At 46.0% G+C, this 23,211-nt stretch overlaps 1 protein-coding gene and 1 long non-coding RNA gene across 3 annotated transcripts in view; both read left to right on the forward strand.

Annotated features, from left to right (window-relative positions):
• The first annotated feature begins 498 nt into the window (after positions 1-498).
• On the forward strand, positions 499-4,036 carry LOC123732138 (uncharacterized). 2 transcript variants are annotated; one of them, XR_014391508.1, is made up of 4 exons: positions 499-588; positions 2,744-2,912; positions 3,027-3,243; positions 3,768-4,036. It is a non-coding gene; the product is annotated as an uncharacterized LOC123732138 (long non-coding RNA). The 2 variants fall into 2 exon arrangements; XR_014391507.1 differs by lacking the exon at positions 499-588 and having other exon boundaries at positions 2,626-2,912; positions 3,768-4,035.
• Positions 4,037-17,322: 13,286 nt separating this feature from the next.
• LOC145876356 (tripartite motif-containing protein 16-like) overlaps positions 17,323-23,211 on the forward strand; it is a 12,361-nt gene continuing 6,472 nt past the window's right edge. The window contains exons 1-2 of the mRNA XM_082972147.1: positions 17,323-17,991; positions 18,424-18,519. Of these exons, the coding sequence (XP_082828273.1) occupies positions 17,395-17,991; positions 18,424-18,519 (693 nt within the window). The 5' untranslated portion in view covers positions 17,323-17,394. The remainder of the gene's footprint in view (positions 17,992-18,423; positions 18,520-23,211) is intronic.

The raw sequence follows: 23,211 nt of genomic DNA on the forward strand, positions 1-23,211 counted from the left end.
GTTAGTACCCTGTTAGAGGGTTGGGTAGGTTAGTACCCCGTTAGAGGGTTGGGTAGGTTAGTACCCTGTTAGAGGGTTGGGTAGGTTAGTACCCCGTTAGAGGGTTGGGTAGGTTAGTACCCTGTTAGAGGGTTGGGTAGGTTAGTACCCTGTTAGGGGGTTGGGTAGGTTAGTACCCTGTTAGTTAGAGGGTTGGGTAGGTTAGTACCCTGTTAGAGGGTTGGGTAGGTTAGTACCCCGTTAGAGGGTTGGGTAGGTTAGTACCCCGTTAGAGGGTTGGGTAGGTTAGTACCCTGTCCTCAGGACCTTTACCATAATCTATCAGTCTCTGTGTGTGTGTGTGTGTGTGTGTGTGTGTGTGTGTGTGTGTGTGTGTGTGTGTGTGTGTGTGTGTGTGTGTGTGTGTGTGTGTGTGTGTGTGTGTGTCAGGATGACATCATCGATGATGCGGTGGGTTTCGTGGCGGCAGCGGAGATGCTGAGGGAGAGGGGGGCGGGGACGATCATCGCCGTGGCAATGCACGCCATCCTGTCCGCGGACGCTCCCAGGATCCTCCAGGAGTCAGTCATTAGTCAGAGAGGAGAGGAGGTACCCCCTGTATATAACCTCATTACTACCTGGTACCCCCTGTATATAGCCTCATTACTACCCGGTACCCCCTGTATATAGCCTCATTACTACCTGGTACCCCCTGTATATAACCTCATTACTACCCGGTACCCCCTGTATATAGCCTCATTACTACCTGGTACCCCCTGTATATAGCCTCATTACTACCTGGTACCCCCTGTATATAGCCTCATTACTACCTGGTACCCCCTGTATATAGCCTCATTACTACCTGGTACCCCCTGTATATAGCGCTCATTACTACCTGGTACCCCCTGTATATAGCCTCATTACTACCTGGTACCCCCTGTATATAGCCTCATTACTACCTGGTACCCCCTGTATATAGCCTCATTACTACCTGGTACCCCCTGTATATAGCCTCATTACTACCTGGTACCCCCTGTATATAGCCTCATTACTACCTGGTACCCCCTGTATATAGCCTCATTACTACCCGGTACCCCCTGTATATAGCCTCATTACTACCTGGTACCCCCTGTATATAGCCTCATTACTACCTGGTAGCCCCTGTATATAGCCTCATTACTACCTGGTACCCCCTGTATATAGCCTCATTACTACCTGGTACCCCCTGTATATAGCCTCATTACTACCTGGTACCCCCTGTATATAGCCTCATTACTACCTGGTACCCCCTGTATATGTGACAGGTTACAGGAAATACTCATAGCCTGTTATACATTAAAAATTATTAGTAAGTTCATAGTATGTGAGGATCTTAAAACATCTAAGGTTAAAAATATCATGCATTCTGTATTAGTTGATAGAGATGGATAACATTCATATAATTGTGTTAAAAAGTTAAAAATCCATCAAGCGTACAAAAGGTAAGAATTGTAAAAGGAATGTGTAAACCGTTATATTGATTACTTTATTTTGTGGTGCCAAATTGAAGGGGAAAAGTGTTAATCTGTGATCTACTAAATGCTCTTTAATCTATGAGCCTGAGATCGATTGCTCTGGTCTCCAGCCAAGTTCGCGGGGAAATCGCGGTCTTTTCCTCATTACAGTAAAAGTTCTCAGTGAGGAAACAATACCGTATCACACTCGGGATTATTTCTCCCCTTTTTCAGGGGCCAAAGCCTCATTAGATATCGGTCGTCCAGAACAACTAGCCAAAGCCTCATTAGATATCGGTCGTCCAGAACAACTAGCCAAAGCCTCATTAGATATCGGTCGTCCAGAACAACTAGCCAAAGCCTCATTAGATATCGGTCGTCCAGAACAACTAGCCAAAGCCTCATTAGATATCGGTCGTCCAGGACAACTAGCCAAAGCCTCATTAGATATCGGTCGTCCAGAACAACTAGCCAAAGCCTCATTAGATATCGGTCGTCCAGAACAACTAGCCAAAGCCTCATTAGATATCGGTCGTCCAGGACAACTAGCCAAAGCCTCATTAGATATCGGTCGTCCAGGACAACTAGCCAAAGCCTCATTAGATATCGGTCGTCCAGGACAACTAGCCAAAGCCTCATTAGATATCGGTCGTCCAGAACAACTAGCCAAAGCCTCATTAGATATCGGTCGTCCAGAACAACTAGCCAAAGCCTCATTAGATATCGGTCGTCCAAAGGAAGTCTGTAGACGGGAGTGTTTATGCGTCTATACAGAACAACTGGCGTAATTTCCCGGACTATTAAGCGCACCTGAATATAAGCCGCACCCACTGAATTTTAAAAAAAGTATTATTTTGAACATAAATAAGTCGCACATGTCTATAAGCCGCAGGTGCCTACCGGTACATTGAAACAAATTAACTTTACACAGGCTTTAATGAAACACGGCTTGTAACAACAATAAATAGGCTTTAACGAAACACAACTACAAAATGAGGATGTGATTTGCTCGGGTTTCCCAAAAACATGATTTGCTGGTTGGGGTAAGTTTCTCAAAAGCATGTGAAATCACAAAAAAAAAAGTGTCTGGACCCTTACTATGAAATTCAACTTACATAAATAAAATAGATTTAGTTGTTTAAAAAAAAGAACTTCTCCTGTAAGGCAGTGTTATTAAAATGGAGGTGAAATGTCTTTAAAAAGTGGGTGTTAACGAAATGTCTGTGTGGCACTCTTCCCCCTCCCACTACACTTTCTCCCTCCCCTCCCAGGATGTGAAGTTAAAGAACATGGGTTCTTGGCCCAGCGTTCTCAGTCCACCCCCGCCTCCGCTGTCCGCTCCTCTAGCGACAGCTTCGAACAGGTCCGTCGCGTCGCCCGAGAGAAGGAGAGAGAGAAACAGCTAAAAGCACAGGCCAGGAGAGAGCAGGAGAAACTACGGTAAGAGGGAAGGATGGAGGGAGGGAAAGGGAGGAGGAGGAGGAGAGGGAGAAGCTCATTCTAGCACCCCATCTAAGCTCATCCCCCTCTGACACTCCACTTTCTCTTCTCCAGTAGCCTTGACGACGAGGACTCTGTGGAGCAGCAGGGGAGGGGGCGTGTCCAGGAGGACACTCGCCGTCGCCAGGAGCAACTTTCGCCTCAACCCCTCCCGCCGACTCCCCACAGGCCCCTCCCACTCAACAGGCCACACCCTCGGCCGCAGCAGAACGCCATGGACCAGCAGAGGGAGCTGGCGAGACGCCGCGAGCAGGAAAGGAGGAGGAGAGAGGTGGTAATACTTTATAGCAGTAATACTACTATAATACTAACATGTTATACTAGTATAGCAGGAGAGAGGTGGCAATACTTTATAGCAGTAATACTACTATAATACTAACATAATATACTTTTCTAGCAGAAGAGAGGTGGTAATACTTTATAGCAGCTATACTACTATAATACTAACATGTTATACTAGTATAGTAGGAGAGAGGCGGTAATACTTTATAGCAGTGATACTACTATAATACTAACATGTTATACTAGTATAGCAGGAGAGAGGCGGTAATACTTTATAGCAGTAATACTACTATAATACTAACATGATATACTAGTATAGCAGGAGAGATGAGGAGAGAATCATCATAAAGATACATATTAATATATGTATATTCTTGTTATATTATGTATATTCAGTTATATTACAATAATACAGAGGAGAGGTAGTTTAGCTGAGAAGAGATGGGAAAGATTAACACTGCATCTAATTCCTCTCTCTCTCTCGCTCTGTCTCTCATCCCCCTCTCTCTACAGATGGCGGACACCATTGACATCAACTTCCAGAGCGACTTGATGGCCATCTTTGAAGAGAACCTTTTCTGAGAGAGAGATTGAGAAAGGAGGAGAGGGAGAGAAAGAGATATGAACTCTACCTTATCCCACCATGGCTGGGATTTCACACACAACACCCTCCCTCCCTCTGATTAGAGACCCCAGACCAGGATGTGAGCTCCAGAGACTTGAAGGAGACTGAGGTGAGGTACAGTAATAAGGAGTAGCCCTCCCTCCCTCCCTCTGATTAGAGACCCCAGACCAGGATGTGAGCTCCAGAGACTTGAAGGAGACTGAGGTGAGGTACAGTAATAAGGAGTAGCCCTCCCTCCCTCCCTCTGATTAGAGACCCCAGACCAGGATGTGAGCTCCAGAGACTTGAAGGAGACTGAGGTGAGGTACAGTAATAAGGAGATGCCCTCCCTCCCTCTGATTAGAGACCCCAGACCAGGATGTGAGCTCCAGAGACTTGAAGGAGACTGAGGTGAGGTACAGTAATAAGGAGTAGCCCTCCCTCCCTCCCTCTGATTAGAGACCCCAGACCAGGATGTGAGCTCCAGAGACTTGAAGGAGACTGAGGTGAGGTACAGTAATAAGGAGATGCCCTCCCTCCCTCCCTCTGATTAGAGACCCCAGACCAGGATGTGAGCTCCAGAGACTTGAAGGAGACTGAGGTGAGGTACAGTAATAAGGAGATGCCCTCCCTCCCTCCCTCTGATTAGAGACCCCAGACCAGGATGTGAGCTCCAGAGACTTGAAGGAGACTGAGGTGAGGTACAGTAATAAGGAGTAGCCCTCCCTCCCTCCCTCTGATTAGAGACCCCAGACCAGGATGTGAGCTCCAGAGACTTGAAGGAGACTGAGGTGAGGTACAGTAATAAGGAGATGCCCTCCCTCCCTCCCTCTGATTAGAGACCCCAGACCAGGATGTGAGCTCCAGAGACTTGAAGGAGACTGAGGTGAGGTACAGTAATAAGGAGTAGCCCTCCCTCCCTCCCTCTGATTAGAGACCCCAGACCAGGATGTGAGCTCCAGAGACTTGAAGGAGACTGAGGTGAGGTACAGTAATAAGGAGTAGCCCTCCCTCCCTCCCTCTGATTAGAGACCCCAGACCAGGATGTGAGCTCCAGAGACTTGAAGGAGACTGAGGTGAGGTACAGTAATAAGGAGATGCCCTCCCTCCCTCCCTCTGATTAGAGACCCCAGACCAGGATGTGAGCTCCAGAGACTTGAAGGAGACTGAGGTGAGGTACAGTAATAAGGAGTAGCCCTCCCTCCCTCTGATTAGAGACCCCAGACCAGGATGTGAGCTCCAGAGACTTGAAGGAGACTGAGGTGAGGTACAGTAATAAGGAGTAGCCCTCCCTCCCTCCCTCTGATTAGAGACCCCAGACCAGGATGTGAGCTCCAGAGACTTGAAGGAGACTGAGGTGAGGTACAGTAATAAGGAGATGCCCTCCCTCCCTCTGATTAGAGACCCCAGACCAGGATGTGAGCTCCAGAGACTTGAAGGAGACTGAGGTGAGGTACAGTAATAAGGAGTAGCCCTCCCTCCCTCCCTCTGATTAGAGACCCCAGACCAGGATGTGAGCTCCAGAGACTTGAAGGAGACTGAGGTGAGGTACAGTAATAAGGAGATGCCCTCCCTCCCTCTGATTAGAGACCCCAGACCAGGATGTGAGCTCCAGAGACTTGAAGGAGACTGAGGTGAGGTACAGTAATAAGGAGATGCCCTCCCTCCCTCTGATTAGAGACCCCAGACCAGGATGTGAGCTCCAGAGACTTGAAGGAGACTGAGGTGAGGTACAGTAATAAGGAGTAGCCCTCCCTCCCTCCCTCTGATTAGAGACCCCAGACCAGGATGTGAGCTCCAGAGACTTGAAGGAGACTGAGGTGAGGTACAGTAATAAGGAGTAGCCCTCCCTCCCTCCCTCTGATTAGAGACCCCAGACCAGGATGTGAGCTCCAGAGACTTGAAGGAGACTGAGGTGAGGTACAGTAATAAGGAGATGCCCTCCCTCCCTCCCTCTGATTAGAGACCCCAGACCAGGATGTGAGCTCCAGAGACTTGAAGGAGACTGAGGTGAGGTACAGTAATAAGGAGATGCCCTCCCTCCCTCCCTCTGATTAGAGACCCCAGACCAGGATGTGAGCTCCAGAGACTTGAAGGAGACTGAGGTGAGGTACAGTAATAAGGAGTAGCCCTCCCTCCCTCCCTCTGATTAGAGACCCCAGACCAGGATGTGAGCTCCAGAGACTTGAAGGAGACTGAGGTGAGGTACAGTAATAAGGAGAAGCCCCCCCCCCCCCCCCTCAGCGGTGGGGACCGGGAGTACAACTTCCACTTTTTGCAATTTCAGATGCGTTTTTTTGTGTCTAACTGCCCGTTTATCGTTGATGATTGGTTGTTGCCGTGGGCAATGGTGAAAGCGGATACCTATGGATAAACAGATATGTGAACTCCTCTTGTATTCTGAAATGAAACCGGAGGGAGGAGGGGAGGACTGAGAACTATTACCTGAACATAAAGAATAAAAAGAGGGTTTAATGGAGAAAGAAGATGTGAACACCTTCTAACGTGCGAGAGGGAGGGCCGGGCGAACGAGAGGATGGACAGACTTCTTTCTCTTTGATTCATTTCTCTCTTAATCTAGAATTTTTCTCTCCCTGTTTTTTGATGTTGGGTTTTATTAAGCGGGGTGGGTGAGGAGATGGGGGAGGGAGAAGTGGGCCGGCTGTGTGTGTTACCTTGTTTGCGTCCCAAAAGGGCACCCTATTCCCTTCATATAGTGCACTACTTGTGTCCAGGGCCCATGGGGATCTGATCAAAAGTGGTGCGCTATATAGGGAGTAGGGTGCCATTTGGGACTTATCCTCTGAGATGGGTTCAGTTTCTCTCCGGACAGCAAGATGAACACCGGGGTCACACCCCAGCACTATAAAGAAGCACCCTTCCTTCCTTCCTTCCTTCCTTCTTACTCTCCTTGTCCTTTGTGACATCACTGACTTGACACAACTTGAAAGTGTAAAAGCTTGAACTCCATTTTTTCAGTCATGTCTGATTCATTGATTATTTCAAGAAAGGAGGCAGAGAGGGAAGAAAGGAGGCAGAGAGGGAAGAAAGGAGGCAGAGAGGGAAGGAAGGAGGGAACGAGGGTAAAAATAGGAAGGATGAGTGAAGAGAGGAGGGAGAGAGGGAAGGAAGGAGGGAACGAGGGTAAAAATAGGAAGGATGAGTGAAGAGAGGAGGGAGAGAGGGAAGGAAGGAGGGAACGAGGGGAAAAAGAGGCAGGATGAGTGAAGAGAGGAGGGAGAGAGGGAAGGAAGGAGGGAGAGGGAAGGAAGGAGGGAACGAGGGGAAAAAGAGGAAGGATGAGTGAAGAGAGGAGGGAGAGAGGGAAGGAAGGAGGGAACGAGGGGAAAAAGAGGATGGATGAGTGAAGAAAGGAGGGAAGGAAGGAAGGAGGGAACGAGGGGAAAAAGAGGAAGGATGAGTGAAGAGAGGAGGGAGAGAGGAAGGAAGGAGGGAACGAGGGGAAAAAGAGGATGGATGAGTGAAGAAAGGAGGCAGAGAGGGAAGGAAGGAGGGAACGAGGGGAAAAAGGAAGGATGAGTGAAGAAAGGAGGGAAGGAAGGAAGGAGGGAACGAGGGGAAAAAGAGGAAGGATGAGTGAAGAGAGGAGGGAGAGAGGGAAGGAAGGAGGCAGAGAGGGAAGGAAGGAGGGAACGAGGGGAAAAAGAGGAAGGATGAGTGAAGAAAGGAGGGAAGGAAGGAAGGAGGGAACGAGGGGAAAAAGAGGAAGGATGAGTGAAGAAAGGAGGCAGAGAGGGAAGAAAGGAGGGAGGGAAGGAAGAGGGGGAGGGTGGGGTACATTTTAAAGGTGTTGGAATGTGGCTCTTGCCTTACAGCTCTGACCTGTAAATGAACACACGCCACAGATTATATATATATATATATATATATATAAATAAATAAATAAATTATATACGATGAAAAGTCCCTAAAAATAATTGGATTATGTTGTTGGGAGGGAGAACGGCTAATCTGCCTTGTGCTCAATTCCCTTTTGGTTTTTTAGAGAATTGACTGTAAATAAAATAAATAAAAATGTATGATGCTATAAAAAATAGTTTTGTCTTGTTCATAACCTCCTTTCTCTCATCCTGTTTTTCTCTGTATCAAGTTCAGATATTCAAGAGTTTAAAGACCTCTGTTTTTATTTAAACAGTATGAATAATAACAATGACTGGGCTGATGGGCAGTTCAGTGACTTGGAGCCTTTGATTGCCCTGCCTCTGGGAGCCTGTCGACTTGTTACATGATTACTGAGTGAAAGAGAGCCTATGAAAGTTTTCATGGAGAGTGGGGGACCCCTGGTGGCTGAACCTGAGATCAATGAGAGAACTTGTCAGAAAAACGACAGAGTCCCACTTTCTCTTCACAGAATTAAAGTTATCAGACAATTAAATAATACATCCTCACTCACACAGACAAACACGGCTTCATTATTGTTCACAGTTTATTATCCTGGCTTCCACTGTTAGAATGGCTGAGCGAGAGGAGGTGGGGCTTTTATTGAAGTATCTATGTGGACCCTACTACAGTTTAACCAGCTCAGCTATAGACTACACCAGCATGACTAGTATCTATGTGGACCCTACTACAGTTTAACCAGCTCAGCTATAGACTACACCAGCACGACTAGTATCTATGTGGACCCTACTACAGTTTAACCAGCTCAGCTATAGACTACACCAGCACGACTAGTATCTATGTGGACCCTACTACAGTTTAACCAGCTCAGCTATAGACTACACCAGCATGACTAGTATCTATGTGGACCCTACTACAGTTTAACCAGCTCAGCTATAGACTACACCAGCATGACTAGTATCTATGTGGACCCTACTACAGTTTAACCAGCTCAGCTATAGACTACACCAGCATGACTAGTATCTATGTGGACCCTACTACAGTTTAACCAGCTCAGCTATAGACTACACCAGCATGACTAGTATCTATGTGGACCCTACTACAGTTTAACCAGCTCAGCTATAGACTACACCAGCATGACTAGTATCTATGTGGACCCTACTACAGTTTAACCAGCTCAGCTATAGACTACACCAGCACGACTAGTATCTATGTGGACCCTACTACAGTTTAACCAGCTCAGCTATAGACTACACCAGCACGACTAGTATCTATGTGGACCCTACTACAGTTTAACCAGCTCAGCTATAGACTACACCAGCATGACTAGTATCTATGTGGACCCTACTACAGTTTAACCAGCTCAGCTATAGACTACACCAGCATGACTAGTATCTATGTGGACCCTACTACAGTTTAACCAGCTCAGCTATAGACTACACCAGCATGACTAGTATCTATGTGGACCCTACTACAGTTTAACCAGCTCAGCTATAGACTACACCAGCATGACTAGTATCTATGTGGACCCTACTACAGTTTAACCAGCTCAGCTATAGACTACACCAGCATGACTAGTATCTATGTGGACCCTACTACAGTTTAACCAGCTCAGCTATAGACTACACCAGCATGACTAGTATCTGTGTGGACCCTACTACAGTTTAACCAGCTCAGCTATAGACTACACCAGCATGACTAGTATCTATGTGGACCCTACTACAGTTTAACCAGCTTAGCTATAGACTACACCAGCATGACTAGTATCTATGTGGACCCTACTACAGTTTAACCAGCTCAGCTATAGACTACACCAGCATGACTAGTATCTATGTGGACCCTACTACAGTTTAACCAGCTCAGCTATAGACTACACCAGCATGACTAGTATCTATGTGGACCCTACTACAGTTTAACCAGCTCAGCTATAGACTACACCAGCATGACTAGTATCTATGTGGACCCTACTACAGTTTAACCAGCTCAGCTATAGACTACACCAGCATGACTAGTATCTATGTGGACCCTACTACAGTTTAACCAGCTCAGCTATAGACTACACCAGCATGACTAGTATCTATGTGGACCCTACTACAGTTTAACCAGCTCAGCTATAGACTACACCAGCATGACTAGTATCTATGTGGACCCTACTACAGTTTAACCAGCTCAGCTATAGACTACACCAGCATGACTAGTATCTACGTGGACCCTACTACAGTTTAACCAGCTCAGCTATAGACTACACCAGCATGACTAGTAACTATGTGGACCCTACTACAGTTTAACCAGCTCAGCTATAGACTACACCAGCATGACTAGTATCTATGTGGACCCTACTACAGTTTAACCAGCTCAGCTATAGACTACACCAGCATGACTAGTATCTATGTGGACCCTACTACAGTTTAACCAGCTCAGCTATAGACTACACCAGCATGACTAGTATCTATGTGGACCCTACTACAGTTTAACCAGCTCAGCTATAGACTACACCAGCATGACTAGTATCTATGTGGACCCTACTACAGTTTAACCAGCTCAGCTATAGACTACACCAGCATGACTAGTATCTATGTGGACCCTACTACAGTTTAACCAGCTCAGCTATAGACTACACCAGCATGACTAGTATCTATGTGGACCCTACTACAGTTTAACCAGCTCAGCTATAGACTACACCAGCATGACTAGTATCTATGTGGATCCTACTACAGTTTAACCAGCTCAGCTATAGACTACACCAGCATGACTAGTATCTATGTGGACCCTACTACAGTTTAACCAGCTCAGCTATAGACTACACCAGCATGACTAGTATCTATGTGGACCCTACTACAGTTTAACCAGCTCAGCTATAGACTACACCAGCATGACTAGTATCTATGTGGACCCTACTACAGTTTAACCAGCTCAGCTATAGACTACACCAGCATGACTAGTATCTATGTGGACCCTACTACAGTTTAACCAGCTCAGCTATAGACTACACCAGCGTGACTAGTATCTATGTGGACCCTACTACAGTTTAACCAGCTCAGCTATAGACTACACCAGCATGACTAGTATCTATGTGGACCCTACTACAGTTTAACCAGCTCAGCTATAGACTACACCAGCATGACTAGTATCTATGTGGATCCTACTACAGTTTAACCAGCTCACCTGTAGACTACACCAGCATGACTAGTATCTATGTGGACCCTACTACAGTTTAACCAGCTCAGCTATAGACTACACCAGCATGACTAGTATCTATGTGGACCCTACTACAGTTTAACCAGCTCAGCTATAGACTACACCAGCATGACTAGTATCTATGTGGACCCTACTACAGTTTAACCAGCTCAGCTATAGACTACACCAGCATGACTAGTATCTATGTGGACCCTACTACAGTTTAACCAGCTCAGCTATAGACTACACCAGCATGACTAGTATCTGTGTGGACCCTACTACAGTTTAACCAGCTCAGCTATAGACTACACCAGCATGACTAGTATCTATGTGGACCCTACTACAGTTTAACCAGCTCAGCTATAGACTACACCAGCATGACTAGTATCTATGTGGACCCTACTACAGTTTAACCAGCTCAGCTATAGACTACACCAGCATGACTAGTATCTATGTGGACCCTACTACAGTTTAACCAGCTCAGCTATAGACTACACCAGCATGACTAGTATCTATGTGGACCCTACTACAGTTTAACCAGCTCAGCTATAGACTACACCAGCATGACTAGTATCTATGTGGACCCTACTACAGTTTAACCAGCTCAGCTATAGACTACACCAGCATGACTAGTATCTATGTGGACCCTACTACAGTTTAACCAGCTCAGCTATAGACTACACCAGCATGACTAGTATCTATGTGGACCCTACTACAGTTTAACCAGCTCAGCTATAGACTACACCAGCATGACTAGTATCTATGTGGACCCTACTACAGTTTAACCAGCTCAGCTATAGACTACACCAGCATGACTAGTATCTATGTGGACCCTACTACAGTTTAACCAGCTCAGCTATAGACTACACCAGCGTGACTAGTATCTATGTGGACCCTACTACAGTTTAACCAGCTCAGCTATAGACTACACCAGCATGACTAGTATCTACGTGGACCCTACTACAGTTTAACCAGCTCAGCTATAGACTACACCAGCATGACTAGTAACTATGTGGACCCTACTACAGTTTAACCAGCTCAGCTATAGACTACACCAGCATGACTAGTATCTATGTGGACCCTACTACAGTTTAACCAGCTCAGCTATAGACTACACCAGCATGACTAGTATCTATGTGGACCCTACTACAGTTTAACCAGCTCAGCTATAGACTACACCAGCATGACTAGTATCTATGTGGACCCTACTACAGTTTAACCAGCTCAGCTATAGACTACACCAGCATGACTAGTATCTATGTGGACCCTACTACAGTTTAACCAGCTCAGCTATAGACTACACCAGCATGACTAGTATCTATGTGGACCCTACTACAGTTTAACCAGCTCAGCTATAGACTACACCAGCATGACTAGTATCTATGTGGACCCTACTACAGTTTAACCAGCTCAGCTATAGACTACACCAGCATGACTAGTATCTATGTGGACCCTACTACAGTTTAACCAGCTCAGCTATAGACTACACCAGCATGACTAGTATCTATGTGGACCCTACTACAGTTTAACCAGCTCAGCTATAGACTACACCAGCATGACTAGTATCTATGTGGACCCTACTACAGTTTAACCAGCTCAGCTATAGACTACACCAGCATGACTAGTATCTATGTGGACCCTACTACAGTTTAACCAGCTCAGCTATAGACTACACCAGCATGACTAGTATCTATGTGGACCCTACTACAGTTTAACCAGCTCAGCTATAGACTACACCAGCGTGACTAGTATCTATGTGGCCCCTACTACAGTTTAACCAGCTCAGCTATAGACTACACCAGCATGACTAGTATCTATGTGGACCCTACTACAGTTTAACCAGCTCAGCTATAGACTACACCAGCGTGACTAGTATCTATGTGGACCCTACTACAGTTTAACCAGCTCAGCTGTAGACTACACCAGCATGACTAGTATCTATGTGGACCCTACTACAGTTTAACCAGCTCAGCTATAGACTACACCAGCATGACTAGTATCTATGTGGACCCTACTACAGTTTAACCAGCTCAGCTATAGACTACACCAGCATGACTAGTATCTATGTGGACCCTACTACAGTTTAACCAGCTCAGCTATAGACTACACCAGCATGACTAGTATCTATGTGGACCCTACTACAGTTTAACCAGCTCAGCTATAGACTACACCAGCGTGACTAGTATCTATGTGGACCCTACTACAGTTTAACCAGCTCAGCTATAGACTACACCAGCATGACTAGTATCTATGTGGACCCTACTACAGTTTAACCAGCTCAGCTATAGACTACACCAGCATGACTAGTATCTATGTGGACCCTACTACAGTTTAACCAGCTCAGCTATAGACTACACCAGCATGACTAGTATCTATGTGGACCCTACTACAGTTTAACCAGCTCAGCTATAGACTACACCAGCGTGACTAGTATCTATGTGGACCCTACTACAGTTTAACCAGCTCAGCTATAGACTACACCAGCATGACTAGTATCTATGTGGACCCTACTACAGTTTAACCAGCTCAGCTATAGACTACACCAGCAGGACTAGTATCTATGTGGACCCTACTACAGTTTAACCAGCTCAGCTATAGACTACACCAGCATGACTAGTATCTATGTGGACCCTACTACAGTTTAACCAGCTCAGCTATAGACTACACCAGCATGACTAGTATCTATGTGGACCCTACTACAGTTTAACCAGCTCAGCTATAGACTACACCAGCATGACTAGTATCTATGTGGACCCTACTACAGTTTAACCAGCTCAGCTATAGACTACACCAGCGTGACTAGTATCTATGTGGACCCTACTACAGTTTAACCAGCTCAGCTATAGACTACACCAGCATGACTAGTATCTATGTGGACCCTACTACAGTTTAACCAGCTCAGCTATAGACTACACCAGCATGACTAGTATCTATGTGGATCCTACTACAGTTTAACCAGCTCACCTGTAGACTACACCAGCATGACTAGTATCTATGTGGACCCTACTACAGTTTAACCAGCTCAGCTATAGACTACACCAGCATGACTAGTATCTATGTGGACCCTACTACAGTTTAACCAGCTCAGCTATAGACTACACCAGCATGACTAGTATCTATGTGGACCCTACTACAGTTTAACCAGCTCAGCTATAGACTACACCAGCATGACTAGTATCTATGTGGACCCTACTACAGTTTAACCAGCTCAGCTATAGACTACACCAGCGTGACTAGTATCTATGTGGACCCTACTACAGTTTAACCAGCTCAGCTATAGACTACACCAGCATGACTAGTATCTATGTGGACCCTACTACAGTTTAACCAGCTCAGCAGTACCAGTGACATAAAACCCAGGATAGAGGGGCTGAGTGAATGTGGTCTGGACTCTGTGGAGGAGGGTCATTGTGTCAGAGACACTGTAGAAGGACAGAGTACCTGCCTTGTGATCCAGGTACACTCCTACTCTGGAGGACTGAGGGCCTGATACTTTAGTCTTAACATTATTGTGTCTGAAATAATAACCATCACTATAGCACAGTAAACTCCAGGACTTGTTATTTAATCCAAATATATTATCTGTCCCTGTTCTGCTGATGTCTTTATATGAGACTGCTGTATCAACACCACCACTCCACTCCACCTCCCAGTAACAGCATCCAGACAGACCCTCTCTACACAGAACCTGGTACTCGTTGGTGAATCTGTCTGGATGGTCAGGATATGGTTGGACTTGGTCTGTCCAGGTCACCTTTCTGTTCCCTTCAGACAGAGAGAGGTGTGTGTGTGCTGTGTTTGGGTCCAGTGTGAGCTGACAGGAATCTGGGAGAAGAGCAGAGACCAATGAGGGGAGTCAGAACAATAAGTTAAGTCAGTTACTGTATCTACCCTGTCTTTGATTAGAGCACAGCAGAGATCAAATCAGAGAAATATGAGGAGTCAGATAGATACCCAGTCTTTGATTAGATCTACTATTGCTATATATTTCTAGAGGGATTGTTAGGAGTGGCAGTAAAAAGAGACTGTTAGTTACTTCACAATAAAGAGACTCACATTGTAACAACTGTTCTCTGGTCTTGGGCTCTGGAGGCAGAACAACCTCCACTATATTCACTACAGACACACAAACACATTGACAGAGAGAGGGAATGTTATCATCATACCATATTCCACATGTATATGACTAGTAGGGAACTTTCAATGGTCTAAAGTTGATGTTCTGATTGTTTTCAACACACCTGTAGTGGAGATCTTGGTCCATTCTCCTTTAAGGAAGTCTTCTAGTTTCTCTCTCAGTTCAGACACAGTCTTACTCACATCTCCAAAGTACTGAAGAGGACGGACAACGATGCTGGGTAAGTCTGAAGATACACTGATACTGGAGAGAGACTGATAACTCTGGAGACAGAGAGAGAGAGACAGAGAGAGAGAGAGAGACAGAGAGAGAGACAGAGGAACAGAGGGACAGAGAGAGAGAGGGACAGAGGGAAAGAGAGAGAGAGGAGGGACAGAGAGAGAGAGAGAGAGGGACAGAGAGAGAGACAGAGAGAGACACAGAGAAAGAGACAGAGAGAGACAGAGAGAGAGAGGGAGAGAGAGGGAGAGAGAGAGACACAGAGAGAGAGAGAGAGTGAGAGAGAGAGAGAGAGAGAGACAGAGAGAAAGACAGAGAGGGGGACACGGACAGAGAGATACAAAGGGACACAGAGAGAGAGACACAGAGACCCAGAGAGAGGGGGACACGGACAGAGAGACAAAGAGGGACACAGAGAGAGAGACACAGAGAGAGAGAGAGACACAGAGAGAGAGAGAGACAGAGAGAGAGGGACAGAGAGGGACACAGAGAGGGAGAGAGGGACACAGAGAGGGAGAGAGGGACACAGAGAGAGGGGGGGACACAGAGAGAGGGGGGGACACAGAGAGAGGGGGGGACACAGAGAGAGGGGGGGGACACAGAGAGAGGGGGGGGACACAGAGAGAGGGGGGGACACAGAGAGAGGGACAGAGGGAAAGAGAGGAGGGAGAGAGAGAGAGAGAGGAGGGACAGAGAGAGAGAGGAGGGACAGAGAGAGAGAGAGGAGGGACAGAGAGAGAGAGAGAGGAGGGACAGAGAGAGAGAGAGAGAGGGGGACAGAGAGAGAGAGAGGGACAGAGAGAGAGAGAGAGAGAGAGGGACAGAGAGAGAGAGAGAGAGAGGGACAGAGAGAGAGAGAGGGACAGAGAGAGAGAGAGAGAGAGAGGGGGACAGAGAGAGAGAGAGAGAGAGGGGGACAGAGATACTGTATTCCAGTCATGGTTCATCCAATATAACTACTGCTGTCCACTTCATATGTATATACTGTATTCTAGTCATGGTTCATCCTATATAACTACTGCTGTCCACTTCATATGTATATACTGTATTCTAGTCATGGTTCATCCTATATAACTACTGCTGTCCACTTCATATGTATATACTGTATTCTAGTCATGGTTCATCCTATATAACTACTGCTATCCACTTCATATGTATATACTGTATTCTAGTCCTGGTTCATCCTATATAACTACTGCTGTCCACTTCATATGTATATACTGTATTCTAGTCATGGTTCATCCTATATAACTACTACTGCCCACTTCATATGTATATACTGTATTCTAGTCATGGTTCATCCTATATAACTACTGCTGTCCACTTCATATGTATATACTGTATTCTAGTCATGGTTCATCCTATATAACTACTGCTGTACATCTACTATTCTTCAGATATACTACAGATGTACTCCAAATTGTCTATGCATCACATCACAGTACACAGTGTATATATATATATATATATATCATTGCTTGTCCTAATATTTTCATTGACTTTTTAGATTTGCCCTCTGTGAGCTGGGAACACAAGCATTGTTAGATATTACTGCACTGTTGGAGCCAGGAACACAAGCATTGTTAGATATTACTGCACTGTTGGAACCAGGAACACAAGCATTTCACTTCACCCACAATAACATCTGATAAATATGTGTATGAAACCAATAAAATAAAATGTGATTGTATTGTTGAAAGTGTTAGAAAATTCTCAATCCGTGTTGTGTCTTGTCTAAGAACAGCCCTTAGCCATGGTACTGTATAATAACCATATATCACACCTCCTCAGGACTTATTGATTTATAAGGCATTATAAAGGTGATTAAAATAATGATACATACGTACTTCATAGAAAACTGTTACCCTTCATATATTCTAACAACTCACATTTTAAGATTCATTATGTCATGTGTTCCATGTTAAAGGCTCTAACATTGGAACAAAACTATTTGTCTCCCTCTTGATGTTGCTTGCAGTTCCTCTCTCTTCCTCCCTCCCTCTAACCCCACCCTCCCTCTAACCCCACCCCTCTGGCAGAACCAGGAAATCCCTCCCCCTCCCACAAACTCTCTTCTGAGGAAACGAAACTGATCTGAGTCTCTGTCTCGTCTGTCTGTGTGAGAGTGAACAACCGTCCAAATGGCTCAACAGGGAGTTCTGCTGGACCAGGACCAGTTCTGTTGTTCTGTCTGTCTGGATCTACTGAAGGAACCAGTCGCCATCCCCTGTGGACACAGTTACTGTAGGAGCTGTATTGAGGGCTGCTGGGATCAGGATGTTCTGAAAGGGGTCTATAGCTGTCCTCAGTGCAGACAGACCTTCACTCCAAGGCCTAATCTGAGGAAAAATAACATGTTGGCTGAGCTGGTGGAGAAACTGAAGAAGACAGGACTCCAGGCTGCTCCCCCTCCTGCTCTGTGCTATGCTGGACCTAGAGATGTGGCGTGTGATTTCTGCACTGGGACCAGAAAGCAGAAAGCCCTCATGTCCTGTCTGGTGTGTCTGGCCTCTTACTGTGAGACTCACCTCCAATCTCACTACGAATTTCCTGCTTTGAAGAGGCACAAGCTGGTCAAAGCCACCGCACAACTACAGGAGAAGATCTGCTCTCATCATGACAAACTGCTGGAGGTTTACTGTCGTACCGATCAGCAGTGTATCTGTCTGATGTGTACAATGGACGAACATAAAGGCCATGATACAGTGTCAGCTGCAGCAGAGAGGACTGAGAAACAGGTAAGACCAGAACAACTTGTTGGTGACTGTCTGATAAACAAAGAATTAAAGATACAGTAGGAACTAAGGCTGTTTGAATATGAGATCATTGAAATGAAATGGATCCTCAGCAGAACAAATATGAACACAAACCTTGAGTATATTGATATGTCAACCCAGATTCTCCAGATGTATCACCATTTTATAATGTCAAACACTATTATCATTCTGAATGCCCTTTTATGAGGCCAAAGTTCAGTCTCAACCTGTTGATACATGTAGTCCTACCATAAAAACTATAATCATTCACATAGCAACAAATAAATATCATTTAGTAAATGGACCATCCATTTTTTAGACCTTCCTCTCTATGGGCCCTATGTCACATTACTATATTATTGATCTACTGGACTAATAAAGCTTGATAGCTCATTGAAGAGTGATTCTCCACAGAGGCAGCTGGGGATGAGTCAGCAGAAGGTCCAGCAGAGATTCCAGGAGAGAGAGAAGGAGCTGAAGGAGCTCCAACAGGCTGTGGAGTCTTTCAAGGTGAGTATTGTTGACCAGAGGAGACACACCATTTCACCTGTCTCCTCCAGTCAGAGAGAGAGAGAGAGAGAGAGGTAGAGGGGCCCCTATCCAATCCCACTGACCCCACTGTTGGGAACAGGTTGTCACTGCTGAGGCAGTGAAGAAAGTAGAGGAGGATGGGTCAAGGCTGAGGGATCCTGAGAGGATCCCTGTGAGTAGTAGATCTGTGACAGCACAGAGGGATGGGCCAACCAGTGATATATGCTTCAGTAAGGTTGGCTTCTTAGTGTTCATAGCAAATGGTTATCAACTGTACCGCAGAAATGGAATGTAAATCACTGAAAAAAAATATGTTTTGGTGGCAGCTGCAGAGAAGTATTTGGTCATACTAGATTTGACTTCAGAAGAGTTCCAGGGTGTGTTGAGTGGTGGTGTCCCGTCCTCCCAGGCCGTTGGCCTGGTTACAGGAGCAGATAGGGTCAAAGTAGTGGAATGGGGTAGTGGGTTTTAATGAGTGTAGGGTTAGTTGGCCTGGTGCAGGAGCAGATAGGGTCAAAGTAGTGGAATGGGGTAGTGGGTTTTAATGAGTGTAGGGTTAGTTGGCCTGGTGCAGGAGCAGATAGGGTCAAAGTAGTGGAATGGGGTAGTGGGTTTTAATGAGTGTAGGGTTAGTTGGCCTGGTGCAGGAGCAGATAGGGTCAAAGTAGTGGAATGGGGTAGTGGGTTTTAATGAGTGTAGGGTTAGTTGGCCTGGTGCAGGAGCAGATAGGGTCAAAGTAGTGGAATGGGGTAGTGGGTTTTAATGAGTGTAGGGTTAGTTGGCCTGGTGCAGGAGCAGATAGGGTCAAAGTAGTGGAATGGGGGTAGTGGGTTTTAATGAGTGTAGGTTAGTTGGCCTGGTGCAGGAGCAGATAGGGTCAAAGTAGTGGAATGGGGTAGTGGGTTTTAATGAGTGTAGGGTTAGTTGGCCTGGTGCAGGAGCAGATAGGGTCAAAGTAGTGGAATGGGGTAGTGGGTTTTAATGAGTGTAGGGTTAGTTGGCCTGGTGTAGGAGCAGATAGGGTCAAAGTAGTGGAATGGGGTAGTGGGTTTTAATGAGTGTAGGGTTAGTTGGCCTGGTGCAGGAGCAGATAGGGTCAAAGTAGTGGAATGGGGTAGTGGGTTTTAATGAGTGTAGGGTTAGTGGGCCTGGTGCAGGAGCAGATAGGGTCAAAGTAGTGGAATGGGCTAGTGGGTTTTAATGAGTGTAGGGTTAGTTGGCCTGGTGCAGGAGCAGATAGGGTCAAAGTAGTGGAATGGGGTAGTGGGTTTTAATGAGTGTAGGGTTAGTGGGCCTGGTGCAGGAGCAGATAGGGTCAAAGTAGTGGAATGGGGGCAGTGGGTTTTAATGAGTGTAGGCTTAGTTGGCCTGGTGCAGGAGCAGATAGGGTCAAAGTAGTGGAATGGGGTAGTGGGTTTTAATGAGTGTAGGGTTAGTTGGCCTGGTGCAGGAGCAGATAGGGTCAAAGTAGTGGAATGGGGTAGTGGGTTTTAATGAGTGTAGGGTTAGTTGGCCTGGTGCAGGAGCAGATAGGGTCAAAGTAGTGGAATGGGGTAGTGGGTTTTAATGAGTGTAGGGTTAGTTGGCCTGGTGCAGGAGCAGATAGGGTCAAAGTAGTGGAATGGGGTAGTGGGTTTTAATGAGTGTAGGGTTAGTTGGCCTGGTGCAGGAGCAGATAGGGTCAAAGTAGTGGAATGGGGTAGTGGGTTTTAATGAGTGTAGGGTTAGTTGGCCTGGTGCAGGAGCAGATAGGGTCAAAGTAGTGGAATGGGGTAGTGGGTTTTAATGAGTGGAGGGTTAGTTGGCCTGGTGCAGGAGCAGATAGGGTCAAAGTAGTGGAATGGGGTAGTGGGTTTTAATGAGTGGAGGGTTAGTTGGCCTGGTGCAGGAGCAGATAGGGTTAAAGTAGTGGAATGGGGTAGTGGGTTTTAATGAGTGTAGGGTTAGTTGGCCTGGTGCAGGAGCAGATAGGGTCAAAGTAGTGGAATGGGGTAGTGGGTTTTAATGAGTGTAGGGTTAGTTGGCCTGGTGCAGGAGCAGATAGGGTCAAAGTAGTGGAATGGGGGTAGTGGGTTTTAATGAGTGTAGGGTTAGTTGGCCTGGTGCAGGAGCAGATAGGGTCAAAGTAGTGGAATGGGGTAGTGGGTTTTAATGAGTGTAGGGTTAGTTGGCCTGGTGCAGGAGCAGATAGGGTCAAAGTAGTGGAATGGGGGTAGTGGGTTTTAATGAGTGTAGGGTTAGTTGGCCTGGTGCAGGAGCAGATAGGGTCAAAGTAGTGGAATGGGGTAGTGGGTTTTAATGAGTGTAGGGTTAGTTGGCCTGGTGCAGGAGCAGATAGGGTCAAAGTAGTGGAATGGGGGTAGTGGGTTTTAATGAGTGTAGGGTTAGTTGGCCTGGTGCAGGAGCAGATAGGGTCAAAGTAGTGGAATGGGGTAGTGGGTTTTAATGAGTGTAGGGTTAGTTGGCCTGGTGCAGGAGCAGATAGGGTCAAAGTAGTGGAATGGGGGTAGTGGGTTTTAATGAGTGTAGGGTTAGTTGGCCTGGTGCAGGAGCAGATAGGGTCAAAGTAGTGGAATGGGGTAGTGGGTTTTAATGAGTGTAGGGTTAGTTGGCCTGGTGCAGGAGCAGATAGGGTCAAAGTAGTGGAATGGGGTAGTGGGTTTTAATGAGTGTAGGGTTAGTTGGCATGGTGTTGTCATTAGCTTATTGGGTTGAAAGGCTGTGAGGTTGAGCATCCCACTGCTACTGTTCTAGATGACTGTTGGGAATATACTAGTAGACAAGGCAGTGGTTTTGGTTGGACAGTTGGAAAGCTTGCTGATGAGAGTAGTTTCAGGGAGTTGGAGGTTGGCCCTTTCTGTGGTGATAGGGGATGTTCCTCCATGGTTACTCCCAGATCCTGTTGTTGATCTAACCTTGGTAGACAATTGGAAAAGATTGGGTCAGAAGTCAGTGATAAAGGGAAACTGGTTGACAATTACATTGGTAGAAGTTGTTATGCTTTTTTACCTCTTTTCACAGATGGATCCAAGGGCCCAGATAGTGGGCCCACAGGAGCAGGTGTTTACCTTCCTGAATGTGATGTGCAGATATGTAGAAGACTAACAGATGAACTGTCAGTGTACTCAGTTGAACTGTTGGTGATAATAGTTGTCCTCCAGTGGGTGGAGGACGTCCAGCCTGTTAGAGTTATAGTATCCTCAGATTCTCTGTCTGTATTGAATAGTTTATCATCTGGTAAATCTATTACATTTACATTACATTTACATTTTAGTCATTTAGCAGACGCTCTTATCCCGAGCGACTTACAGTAGTGAATGCATACATTTTCTTCCGTACTGGTCCCCCGTGGGAATCGAACCCACAACCCTGGCGCTGCAAACACCATGCTCTACCAACTGAGCCACACGGCTCAGGAGTGACCTACTATTGGAGGTATTAATGTTATTATGGAGAATTGAGAGAATGGGTCTAGTAGTGAGATTCTGCTGGGTCCCAGCACATTCAGGTGTGGAATGGAATGAAATTGTAGACTAGTTAGCTAAAATAACTTTAAAACAAGATATAATATATATTAATGTTCCACTGGGTAGAGGTGAGGACAAATGTGAGATCAGAGACATTTTGATAGATGTGTGGCAGAAGAGATGGGACTCTGAGCACAAGGGACGGCATTTATATGCCCTCCAAAGAAAGGTCGGTGGACCAAGGTTCAAAGGTCAGATTAGGAAGGAAGAGGTGGTGTTTCCTCGATTGTGTTTAGGACCTTGTACATTGAACTGGTCCTTCCACCTGGTCTGGCAGCATGTGAATGGTTTGTGTCTGGCCTTCCCTGTAGCTCAGTTGGTAGAGTGTTTGCAACGCCAGGGTTGTGGGTTCAATTCCCATGGGGGGAAAAAATAATATATATGAAAATGTATGAAATTCAAATGTATGCATTCACTACTGTAAGTTGCTCTGGATAAGAGTGTCTGCTAAATGACTAAAATGTAAATGGAGGGTATTTTCAATGAAATGGTGGAGCATGTGTTGTTATAGTGTTGTAAGGATGTTGAAGAGAGGGAAAGATTGAAGTGTAGGGTCATTGAGGTTGGATGGGGTTGGGGGGGTTTGGAAGGGATTTGGGGGATGGGGGAGGGTCTATTAGACGTTAGTAGGGATCTTTTTTATTTTCTCAGAAGTACTGAGTTAGGTAGGAGGATTTAGAAATGGTGTAAACCGTGATTGAACACACTCCAGCACAGTAGGAGGCGCCACGCTCCTTTAACGTTGGTTTGAGGACCGCCATTATACCATAGAAGAAGAAGAAGTTGGTAACGTGAGGTTTTGTCGTTCGTGAAGAGTGCAGCTATTCTTTTGCCTATTTTCCAAATGTATTTTGTCATGGTGGGAGGGTTTGTTTATCGGTTTCCGCTGTTTATCGGTTAGAGTTGAGGAGGGAGTAGGGTAGTTTGATGTCCTCAACCGAGTGGAGAAGAAACGCTGTCTCTTCAGGTGCGTTGTGGAGAATGGTGTGGAGGAATTATTGATCCTGGTCGGTGAACAGGTGGGAGAGGAACATATACACTCTGTATCCAGAATGAACAAGGCGGTGGTTGTGGTAATGTAAAAGGTGAGTCTTGTTGCCCGGCTAGTTACCAGTATGATTTATGTGAGGGGTTGTTTTGGTG

The sequence above is a fragment of the Salmo salar genome, unplaced genomic scaffold (genome assembly GCF_965601325.2).
Source record: "Salmo salar unplaced genomic scaffold, fSalSal1 ptg000578l, whole genome shotgun sequence".
Taxonomy (NCBI): domain Eukaryota; kingdom Metazoa; phylum Chordata; class Actinopteri; order Salmoniformes; family Salmonidae; genus Salmo; species Salmo salar.